This window comes from Lampetra fluviatilis, unplaced genomic scaffold, assembly GCF_964198595.1.
Source record: "Lampetra fluviatilis unplaced genomic scaffold, kcLamFluv1.1 SCAFFOLD_445, whole genome shotgun sequence".
Lineage (NCBI taxonomy): Eukaryota > Metazoa > Chordata > Hyperoartia > Petromyzontiformes > Petromyzontidae > Lampetra > Lampetra fluviatilis.
In genome coordinates, this window is record NW_027621482.1 from 62,187 (window position 1) to 76,139 (window position 13,953).

Genomic DNA, 13,953 nt, shown 5'->3' on the forward strand with positions numbered 1-13,953 from the left:
ACACACACACAGTACTCACACACAGTACTCACACACAGTACACACACACAGTACACACACACAGTACACACACACAGTACACACACACACAGTACACACACACCGTACACACACACAGTACACACACACAGTACACACACACAGTACACACACACCGTACACACACACAGTACACACACACAGTACACACACACAGTACACACACACACAGTACACACACACAGTGCACACACACAGTGCACACACACAGTGCACACACACAGTACACACACACACAGTACACACACAGTACACACAGTACACACACAGTACACACACACAGTACACACACACAGTACACACACACAGTACACACACACAGTACACACACACAGTACACACACACAGTACACACACACAGTACACACACACAGTACACACACACAGTACACACACACAGTACACACACAGCATACACACACAGTACACACACACAGTACACACACACAGTACACACACACAGTACACACACACAGTACACACACAGTGCACACACAGCACACACACACAGTACACACACACAGTACACACACACAGTACACACACAGCACACACACACAGTACACACACAGCACACACACAGTACACACACACAGTACACACACAGCACACACACACAGCACACACACACAGTACACACACACAGTACACACACACAGTACACACACACAGTACACACACACAGCACACACACACAGTACACACACAGCATACACACACAGTACACACACAGCACACACACACAGTACACACACACAGTACACACACACAGTACACACACACAGTACACACACACAGTACACACACAGTGCACACACAGCACACACACACAGTACACACACACAGTACACACACACAGCACACACACACAGTACACACAGCATACACACACAGTACACACACACAGTACACACACAGCACACACACACAGTACACACACAGCACACACACACAGTACACACACACAGTACACACACACAGTACACACACACACAGTACACACACAGTACACACACAGTACACACACACACAGTACACACACACAGTACACACACACAGTACACACACACAGTATACACACAGTATACACACAGTATACACACACACAGTACACACACACAGTACACACACACAGTACACACACACAGTATACACACACAGTACACACACACAGTACACACACACAGTACACACACACAGTACACACACACAGTACACACACACAGTACACACACACAGTACACACAGCACACACACAGCACACACACACAGTACACACACACAGTACACACACACAGTACACACACACAGTACTCACACACAGTACTCACACACAGTACACACACACAGTACACACACACAGTACACACACACAGTACACACACACACAGTACACACACACAGTACACACACACAGTACACACACACAGTGCACACACACAGTGCACACACACAGTGCACACACACAGTACACACACAGTACACACACAGTACACACACAGTACACACACACAGTACACACACACAGTACACACACACAGTACACACACACAGTACACACACACAGTACACACACACAGTACACACACACAGTACACACACACAGTACACACACACAGTACACACACACAGTACACACACACAGTACACACACAGCACACACACACAGTACACACACACAGTACACACACACAGTACACACACAGCACACACACACAGTACACACACACAGTACACACACAGCACACACACACAGTACACACACACAGTACACACACACAGTACACACACAGCACACACACACAGTACACACACACAGTACACACACAGCACACACACACAGTACACACACACAGTACACACACACACAGTACACACACACAGTACACACACACAGTACACACACAGTACACACAGCACACACACAGTACACACACACAGTACACACGCACAGTACACACAGTGCACACACACAGTACACACACACAGTACACACACACAGTACACACGCACAGTACACACAGTGCACACACACAGTACACACACACAGTACACACACACAGTACACACACACACAGTACACACACACACACAGTACACACACACAGTACACACACACACAGTACACACACACAGTACACACACACACAGTACACACACACAGTACACACAGCATACAGCACACACACACACAGTACACACGCACAGTACACACACACACAGTACACACACAGTACACACACACACAGTACACACACAGTACACACACACACAGTACACACACACAGTACACACAGTACACACACACACAGTACACACACACAGTACACACACAGTGCACACACACAGTACACACACACACAGTACACACGCACAGTACACACAGTACACACACACAGTACACACACACAGTACACACAGTACACACACACAGTACACACACAGTGCACACGCACAGTACACACAGTACACACACACACAGTACACACACACACAGCATACACACACAGTACACACACACAGTACACACACACACAGTACACACACACAGTACACACACACACAGTACACACACAGTACACACACAGTACACACACACAGTACACACACACAGCACACACACACAGTACACACACACAGTACACACACACACACACAGTACACACACACAGTACACACACACACAGTACACACACACAGCACACACACACAGTACACACACACAGTACACACACACAGTACACACACACACACACAGTACACACACACAGTACACACACACAGTACACACACAGTACACACACAGTACACACACAGTACACACACAGTACACACACACAGTACACACACACAGTACACACACAGTACACACACAGTACACACACACAGCACACACACACAGTACACACACACAGTACACACGCACAGTACACACAGTACACACACACACACAGCACACACACAGTACACACACACACAGTACACACACAGTACACACACAGTACACACACACAGTACACACACACACAGTACACACACACACACACACAGTACACACACACAGTACACACACACAGCACACACAGCACACACACACAGTACACACACAGTACACACGCACAGTACACACACAGTACACACACACAGTACACACAGTACACACACAGTACACACACAGTACACACACAGCACACACACAGTACACACACACAGTACACACACACACAGTACACACACAGCACACACACAGTACACACACAGTACACACACACAGCACACACACACACAGTACACACACACACAGTACACACACAGTACACACACAGCACACACACAGTACACACACACAGTACACACACACACAGTACACACACAGCACACACACAGTACACACACAGTACACACACACAGCACACACACACACAGTACACACACACACAGCACACACAGCACACACACACAGTACACACACAGTACACACGCACAGTACACACACAGTACACACACACAGTACACACACACAGTACACACACACACACAGTACACACACAGTACACACACAGTATACACACACACAGTACACACACAGTACACACACACAGTACACACACAGTACACACACACACAGCACACACACACAGCACACACACACAGTACACACACAGTACACACACAGTACACACACACACAGCACACACACACAGCACACACACACAGCACACACACAGTACACACACACAGTACACACACAGTACACACACACACAGCACACACACAGTATACACACACAGTACACACACAGTACACACACACACAGCACACACACAGTACACACACAGTACACACACACAGTACACACACAGTATACACACACAGTACACACACACACAGTACACACACACAGTACACACACACAGCACACACACACAGCACACACACAGTACACACACAGCACACACACACAGTACACACACACAGTACACACACAGTACACACACAGTACACACACACAGTACACACACACAGTACACACACAGTATACACACACAGTACACACACACACAGTACACACACACAGTACACACACAGTACACACACACAGCACACACACACAGCACACACACAGTACACACACACAGTACACACACAGTACACACAGTACACACACAGTACACACAGTACACACACAGTACACACAGTACACACACACAGTACACACACACAGTACACACACACACAGTACACACACACAGTACACACACAGTACACACACACACAGCACACACACAGTACACACACACAGCACACACACACAGTACACACACACAGTACACACACAGTACACACACAGTACACACACACAGTACACACACACAGTACACACACACAGTGCACACACACAGTACACACACACAGTACACGCACAGTACACACAGCACACACACACAGTACACACACAGTACACACACACAGTACACACACAGTACACACACACACAGTACACACACAGTACACACACAGCACACACACACAGTACACACACACAGCACACACACAGTACACACACAGTACACACACACAGTACACACACAGTACACACACACAGTACACACACAGTACACACACAGCACACACACACAGTACACACACACAGCACACACACAGTACACACACAGCACACACACACAGTACACACACAGTACACACACAGCACACACACACAGTACACACACAGTACACACACAGCACACACACACACAGTACACACACAGTACACACACACACAGTACACACACAGTACACACACAGTACACACACACAGTACACACACACAGTACACACACACAGTACACACACAGTACACACACACACAGTACACACACAGTACACACAGTACACACACAGTACACACACACACAGTACACACACACAGTACACACACACAGTACACACACACAGTACACACACACAGCACACACACACAGTACACACACAGTACACACACACAGTACACACACAGTACACACACACACAGTACACACACAGTACACACACACAGTACACACACACACAGTACACACACACACAGTACACACACACAGTACACACACACACAGTACACACACAGTACACACACAGTACACACACACAGTACACACACACAGTACACACACACAGTACACACACACAGTACACACACACAGTACACACACACAGCACACACACACAGTACACACACAGTACACACACACAGTACACACACACACAGTACACACACACACAGTACACACACACACAGTACACACACAGTACACACACAGTACACACACACACAGTACACACACAGTACACACACAGTACACACACACAGTACACACACAGCACACACACAGTACACACACACACAGTACACACACAGCACACACACAGTACACACACACACAGTACACACACAGCACACACACACAGTACACACACAGTACACACACACAGTACACACACACACAGTACACACACACACAGTACACACACAGTACACACACAGTACACACACACACAGTACACACACAGTACACACAGTACACACACAGTACACACACACAGTACACACACACACAGTACACACACACACAGTACACACACACACAGTACACACACAGTACACACACAGCACACACACACACAGTACACACACAGTACACACACACAGTACACACACAGTACACACACACACAGTACACACACACACAGTACACACACACACAGTACACACACAGCACACACACACACAGTACACACACAGTACACACACAGTACACACACAGTACACACACAGTACACACACAGTACACACACACACAGTACACAGACAGTACACACAGTACACACACACACAGTACACACACAGTACACACACACACAGTACACACACAGTACACACACACACAGTACACAGACAGTACACACAGTACACACACACAGTACACACAGTACACACAGTACACACACACACAGTACACACACAGTACACACACAGTACACACACACAGCACACACACACACAGTACACACACAGCACACACACAGTACACACACACAGTACACACACAGTACACACACACACAGTACACACACAGTACACACACACACAGTACACACACAGTACACACACACACAGTACACACACACACAGTACACACAGTACACACAGTACACACACACACAGTACACACACAGTACACACACACAGTACACACACAGTACACACACACAGTACACACACACAGTACACACACAGCACACACACACAGTACACACACAGTACACACACACACAGTACACACACAGTACACACACAGTACACACACACAGTACACACACAGTACACACACACAGTACACACACACAGCACACACACAGTACACACACACACAGTACACACACAGCACACACACACAGTACACACACACAGTACACACACAGTACACACACACACAGTACACACACACACAGTACACACACACACAGTACACACAGTACACACAGTACACACACAGTACACACACACAGTACACACACACACAGTACACACACAGTACACACACAGCACACACACACAGTACACACACACAGTACACACACACAGTACACACACAGTACACACACACACAGTACACACACACACAGTACACACACAGTACACACACACAGTACACACACACACAGTACACACACACACAGTACACACACAGTACACACACAGCACACACACACAGTACACACACACAGTACACACACACAGTACACACACAGTACACACACAGCACACACACACAGTACACACACAGTACACACACACAGTACACACACAGCACACACACAGTACACAATGTGTGTGACACACTGCATGTTTGACACTGACCCTGTTTGTGTGTCACTGTGTGTGTGTGTGTCACTGTGTGTGTGTCACTGTGTGTGTCACTGTGTGTCACTGTGTGTGTGTCACTGTGTGTGTCACTGTGTGTGTCACTGTGTGTGTCACTGTGTGTCACTGTGTGTGTGTCACTGTGTGTGTCACTGTGTGTGTCACTGTGTGTGTCACTGTGTGTTTGTGTGTGTCACTGTGTGTGTGTGTCACTGTGTGTGTGTGTCACTGTGTGTGTGTGTCACTGTGTGTGTCACTGTGTGTCTGTGTGTGTCACTGTGTGTGTGTGTCACTGTGTGTGTGTGTCACTGTGTGTGTGTGTCACTGTGTGTGTCACTGTGTGTCTGTGTGTGTCACTGTGTGTGTCACTGTGTGTGTCACTGTGTGTGTCACTGTGTGTGTCACTGTGTGTCTGTGTGTGTCACTGTGTGTCTGTGTGTGTCACTGTGTGTGTGTGTCACTGTGTGTGTGTCACTGTGTGTGTGTGTCACTGTGTGTGTGTCACTGTGTGTGTGTGTGTCACTGTGTGTGTGTGTCACTGTGTGTCACTGTGTGTGTGTGTCACTGTGTGTAGGTAAGTCACATCGATGTGATTTCAGCGGAGCAAGCCAAGGACTTCGTGGAAGATGACACCACACACGGCTAGAGAGAGAGACGCACACACACTACACTATACACTACACACACTACATACTACACACCCACTCACCCACCCACTCACCCACCCACTCACCGACTCACCCACCTACCCACTCACCCACTCACTCACCCACTCACCCACCCACTCACCTACTCACTCACCCACTCACCCACCCACTCACCCATTCACTCCCCCACCCACCGACTCACCCACTCACTCACCCACTCACTTACCCACTCACCTACTCACCCACTCACCCACCCACTCATCCACCCACTCACCCACCCACCTACCCAATCACCCACCCACTCACTCACCCACTCACCCACCCACCCACCCACTCACCCACCCACCCACTCACTCACTCACTCACCCACTCGCCCACTCGCCCACCCGCCCACTCACCCACTCACCCACCCACCCGCCCACTCACCCACCCAATCAAGACGACAACTTCACGTTAAGTGACGACTGCGTTCGACAGAAACCAGCCCCCGGAAACTTCCAGTGGGACCCCGTCACGAATTCGGCAGCAATGTTCGTGCCGTGCATTGCCACCCAGAGACATTCGTTTCAATGTTTTCGTTTTTTTTTGTTTTTTTTAAAAAGAAGAAAAAGTGTTTCCAAACATCGTCCTAGAATCGCAGTTCAAGTTGCCGGTGCCCACATTGGAAATGTTGTGTTCTGAGGCGCGCTTGCTGTCCGACGTGTACGAGACACACACAGACAAAACAAGAGAGACTAGGAGATAGAGAGACACGGTGAGAGAGAGACACGGGGAGAGAGACACGGTGAGAGAGACACGGGGAGAGAGAGACACGGTGAGAGAGACACGGAGAGAGACACACGGAGAGAGAGACACGGAGAGAGAGACACGGAGAGAGAGACACGGAGAGAGACACGGGGAGAGACACGGGGAGAGAGACACGGAGAGAGAGACACGCAGAGAGAGACACACGGGGAGAGACACACGGGGAGAGAGACACGGTGAGAGAGAGACACGGTGAGAGAGAGACACGGTGAGAGAGAGACACGGTGAGAGAGAGACACGGTGAGAGAGACACGGGGAGAGAGACACGGTGAGAGAGACACGGGGAGAGAGAGACACGGTGAGAGAGACACGGGGAGAGATACACGCGGAGAGAGACACACGGGGAGAGAGACACGGGGAGAGAGACACGCGGAGAGAGACACGTAGAGAGAGACACACGGGGAGAGAGACACAGGGAGAGAGAGACACGGGGAGAGAGACAGAGAGAGAGACACACGGAGAGAGAGACACGGGGAGAGAGACAGACAGAGACAAGGAGAGAGACACGGGGAGAGAGAGACACGGTGAGAGTGAGACATGGAGAGAGACACGGGGAGAGAGACACGGGGAGAGAGACACGGTGAGAGACACGGGGAGAGAGACACGCGGAGAGAGACACACGGGGAGAGAGACACGGGGAGAGAGACACGCAGAGAGAGACACGTAGAGAGAGACACGGGGAGAGAGACGGGGAGAGAGACACACGGAGAGAGAGACACGGGGAGAGAGACAGACAGAGACAAGGAGAGAGACACGGGGAGAGAGAGACACGGTGAGAGTGAGACACGGGGAGAGAGACACGGTGAGGGAGAGAGACACGGGGAGAGAGGGAGACACGGGGAGAGAGACAGAGAGAGACACACGAAGAGAGAGACACGGGGAGAGAGACAGACAGAGACAAGGAGAGAGACACGGGGAGAGAGACAGAGAGAGGGAGACACGGGGAGAGAGACACACGGTGAGGGAGAGAGACACAGTGAGGGAGAGAGAGACACGGTGAGGGAGAGACACACGGAGAGAGAGACACGGTGAGGGAGAGAGACACGGTGAGAGAGAGACACGGGGAGAGAGAGACACGGGGAGAGAGACACGGTGAGAGAGACACGGGGAGAGAGAGACACGGTGAGAGGGAGACACGGTGGGAGAGAGACACGGTGAGGGAGAGAGACACGGTGAGAGGGAGACACACGGGGAGAGAGACACGGTGAGGGAGAGAGACACGGTGAGGGAGAGACACACGGAGAGAGAGACACGGTGAGGGAGAGAGACACGGTGAGGGAGAGACACACGGAGAGAGAGACACGGTGAGGGAGAGAGACACGGGGAGAGACACGGGGAGAGAGACATGGTGGGAGAGAGAGACACGGTGAGAGACTATGAGAGACATGGTGAGAGAGACATGGAGAGAGAGACTGGGACATCGACATGGAGAGAGAGACTGGGACATCGACATGGAGAGAGAGACTGGGAGAGACATGATGAGAGAGACTAGGACATAGACATGGAGAGAGACTGGGAGAGACATGATGAGAGAGACTAGGACATAGACATGGAGAGAGAGACTGGGACAGAGACATGGAGAGAGAGACTGGGACAGAGACATGGAGAGAGAGACTGGGACAGAGACATGGAGAGAGAGACTAGGACATAGACATGGAGAGAGAGACTGGGACAGAGACATGATGAGAGACTGGGACATCGACATGGAGAGAGAGACTGGGACATAGACATGGAGAGAGAGACTATTAGATAGACATGGATTGAGAGACTGGGACAGAGACATGATGAGAGACATGGAGAGAGAGACTAGGACATAGACATGATGAGAGACATGGAGAGAGAGACTGGGACAGAGACGACTTTGCTTGGTTGGTGGCGAGTGGCTGTTGGTTCTCCTCGCTCCTGACAGCCCCCCCCTCTCCCCCCCCTCTTGCCACGGACAGACAAAGCCCTGTCTGCAGAGGCTACCCGGGGGAGCTTTGTCTGTTGTTATCGTTCTGTTGTTGATGATGGTGGTTGTTGTTGATGTTTGTTTACCTGCCGTTAAAATCTCGCTGTCTTGTGTATGAGTGTCTGAGTGAGTGAGTGTCTGAGTGTCTGAGTGAGTGGTGAGTGGTGAGTGAGTGAGTGTCTGAGTGAGTGGTGAGTGAGTGAGTGTCTGAGTGAGTGAGTGTCTGAGTGAGTGAGTGTCTGAGTGAGTGGTGAGTGAGTGAGTGTCTGAGTGAGTGGTGAGTGAGTGAGTGTCTGAGTGAGTGAGTGTCTGAGTGAGTGGTGAGTGAGTGTCTGAGTGAGTGGTGAGTGAGTGAGTGTCTGAGTGAGTGAGTGTCTGAGTGAGTGTGTGAGTGTCTGAGTGAGTGTGTGAGTGTCTGAGTGAGTGTGTGACTGAGTGAGTGTGTGAGTGAGTGTCTGAGTGAGTGAGTGTCTGAGTGAGTGTCTGAGTGAGTGTGTGACTGAGTGAGTGTGTGAGTGTCTGAGTGAGTGAGTGTCTGAGTGAGTGTGTGAGTGTCTGAGTGAGTGAGTGTCTGAGTGAGTGGTGAGTGAGTGAGTGTATGAGTGTCTGAGTGTGTGAGTGAGTGTAGAGTGAGTGTGTGAGTGTCTGAGTGAGTGTGTGAGTGGTGAGTGAGTGTCTGAGTGAGTGAGTGTATGAGTGTCTTAGTGAGTGAGTGACTGAGTGAGTGAGTGACTGAGTGAGTGACTGAGTGAGTGAGTGACTGAGTGAGTGAGTGACTGAGTGAGTGTGTGAGTGTCTGAGTGAGTGACTGAGTGAGTGTGTGAGTGAGTGAGTGTCTGAGTGAGTCAGTGAGTGAGTGACTGAGTGAGTAGTGAGTGACTGAGTGAGTGTCTGAGTGAGTGTGTGAGTGTCTGAGTGAGTGACTGAGTGAGTGACTGAGTGAGTGACTGAGTGACTGAGTGAGTGAGTGTTTCTGTGCGCGCGTTACAAAGACAATAAACGACGCTTCGTGTTACAGACATCCGCCTGGTTTACTGTGATGGTGGTGGTTTAGTGAAGTGGTGGTGTAGTGTGGTGATGGTAGTGTGGTGGTGGTGTAGTGTGATGGTGGTGGTGGTGTAGTGTGGTGATGGTAGTGTGGTGGTGGTGTAGTGTGATGGTGGTGGTTTAGTGAAGTGGTGGTGTAGTGTGGTGATGGTAGTGTGGTGGTGGTGTAGTGTGATGGTGGTGGTGGTGTAGTGTGGTGATGGTAGTGTGGTGGTGGTGTAGTGTGGTGGTGGTGGTGGTGTGGTGGTGGTGGTGGTGTGGTGGTGGTGGTGGTGGTTGTGGTGGTGGTTTAGTGAAGTGGTGGTGGAGTACTAGGGGGTAGACAAAGGCGGCCGGGCATGGTGGTGGTTACCTGGGGGAGCTTTGTCTGTGTCTCAGCACTTGCCCCTACAGCCCTGCTAGATGCCACCTGGGGGAGCTTTGTCTGTGTCTCAGCACTTGCCCCTACAGCCCTGCTAGATGCCACCTGGGGGAGCTTTGTCTGTGTCTCAGCACTTGCCCCTACAGTCCTGCTAGAGGCTACCTGGGGGAGCTTTGTCTGTGTCTCAGCACTTGCCCCTACAGCCCTGCTAGATGCCACCTGGGGGAGCTTTGTCTGTGTCTCAGCACTTGCCCCTACAGTCCTGCTAGAGGCTACTTGGGGGAGCTTTGTCTGTGTCTCAGCACTTGCCCCTACAGCCCTGCTAGATGCCACCTGGGGGAGCTTTGTCTGTGTCTCAGCACTTGCCCCTACAGTCCTGCTAGAGGCTACCTGGGGGAGCTTTGTCTGTGTCTCAGCACTTGCCCCTACAGCCCTGCTAGAGGCTACCTGGGGGAGCTTTGTCTGTGTCTCAGCACTTGCCCCTACAGCCCTGCTAGATGCCACCTGGGGGAGCTTTGTCTGTGTCTCAGCACTTGCCCCTACAGTCCTGCTAGAGGCTACCTGGGGGAGCTTTGTCTGTGTCTCAGCACTTGCCCCTACAGCCCTGCTAGAGGCTACCTGGGGGAGCTTTGTCTGTGTCTCAGCACTTGCCCCTACAGCCCTGCTAGATGCCACCTGGGGGAGCTTTGTCTGTGTCTCAGCACTTGCCCCTACAGTCCTGCTAGAGGCTACCTGGGGGAGCTTTGTCTGTGTCTCAGCACTTGCTCCTACAGTCCTGCTAGAGGCTACCTGGGGGAGCTTTGTCTGTGTCTCAGCACTTGCCCCTACAGCCCTGCTAGATGCCACCTGGGGGAGCTTTGTCTGTGTCTCAGCACTTGCCCCTACAGTCCTGCTAGAGGCTACCTGGGTGAGCTTTGTCTGTGTCTCAGCACTTGCCCCTACAGCCCTGCTAGAGGCTACCTGGGTGAGCTTTGTCTGTGTCTCAGCACTTGCCCCTACAGCCCTGCTAGAGGCTACCTGGGTGAGCTTTGTCTGTGTCTCAGCACTTGCCCCTGCAGCCCTGCTAGAGGCTACCTGGGTGAGCTTTGTCTGTGTCTCAGCACTTGCCCCTACAGCCCTGCTAGATGCCACCTGGGGGAGCTTTGTCTGTGTCTCAGCACTTGCCCCTACAGTCCTGCTAGAGGCTACCTGGGTGAGCTTTGTCTGTGTCTCAGCACTTGCCCCTACAGCCCTGCTAGAGGCTACCTGGGTGAGCTTTGTCTGTGTCTCAGCACTTGCCCCTACAGCCCTGCTAGAGGCTACCTGGGTGAGCTTTGTCTGTGTCTCAGCACTTGCCCCTACAGCCCTGCTAGAGGCTACCTGGGTGAGCTTTGTCTGTGTCTCAGCACTTGCCCCTACAGCCCTGCTAGAGGCTACCTGGGTGAGCTTTGTCTGTGTCTCAGCACTTGCCCCTGCAGCCCTGCTAGAGGCTACCTGGGTGAGCTTTGTCTGTGTCTCAGCACTTGCCCCTACAGCCCTGCTAGATGCCACCTGGGGGAGCTTTGTCTGTGTCTCAGCACTTGCCCCTACAGTCCTGCTAGAGGCTACCTGGGTGAGCTTTGTCTGTGTCTCAGCACTTGCCCCTGCAGCCCTGCTAGAGGCTACCTGGGTGAGCTTTGTCTGTGTCTCAGCACTTGCCCCTACAGTCCTGCTAGAGGCTACCTGGGTGAGCTTTGTCTGTGTCTCAGCACTTGCCCCTACAGCCCTGCTAGAGGCTACCTGGGTGAGCTTTGTCTGTGTCTCAGCACTTGCCCCTGCAGCCCTGCTAGAGGCTACCTGGGTGAGCTTTGTCTGTGTCTCAGCACTTGCCCCTGCAGCCCTGCTAGATGCCACCTGGGGGAGCTTTGTCTGTGTCTCAGCACTTGCCCCTACAGTCCTGCTAGAGGCTACCTGGGTGAGCTTTGTCTGTGTCTCAGCACTTGCCCCTACAGCCCTGCTAGATTCCACCTGGGGGAGCTTTGTCTGTGTCTCAGCACTTGCCCCTACAGCCCTGCTAGATGCCACCTGGGGGAGCTTTGTCTGTGTCTCAGCACTTGCCCCTACAGCCCTGCTAGAGGCTACCTGGGTGAGCTTTGTCTGTGTCTCAGCACTTGCCCCTACAGCCCTGCTAGATTCCACCTGGGGGAGCTTTGTCTGTGTC

At 51.4% G+C, this 13,953-nt stretch overlaps 1 protein-coding gene across 1 annotated transcript in view; it reads left to right on the top strand.

The window, feature by feature from the left end:
- LOC144955317 (structural maintenance of chromosomes protein 3-like) overlaps positions 1-11,381 on the top strand; it is a 69,337-nt gene extending 57,956 nt beyond the window's left edge. Inside the window, 1 exon segment of the mRNA XM_078885567.1 lies at positions 7,539-11,381. Coding sequence (XP_078741693.1) covers positions 7,539-7,610 — 72 coding nt within the window. The 3' untranslated portion in view covers positions 7,611-11,381.
- The last annotated feature ends 2,572 nt before the right edge of the window (positions 11,382-13,953 follow it).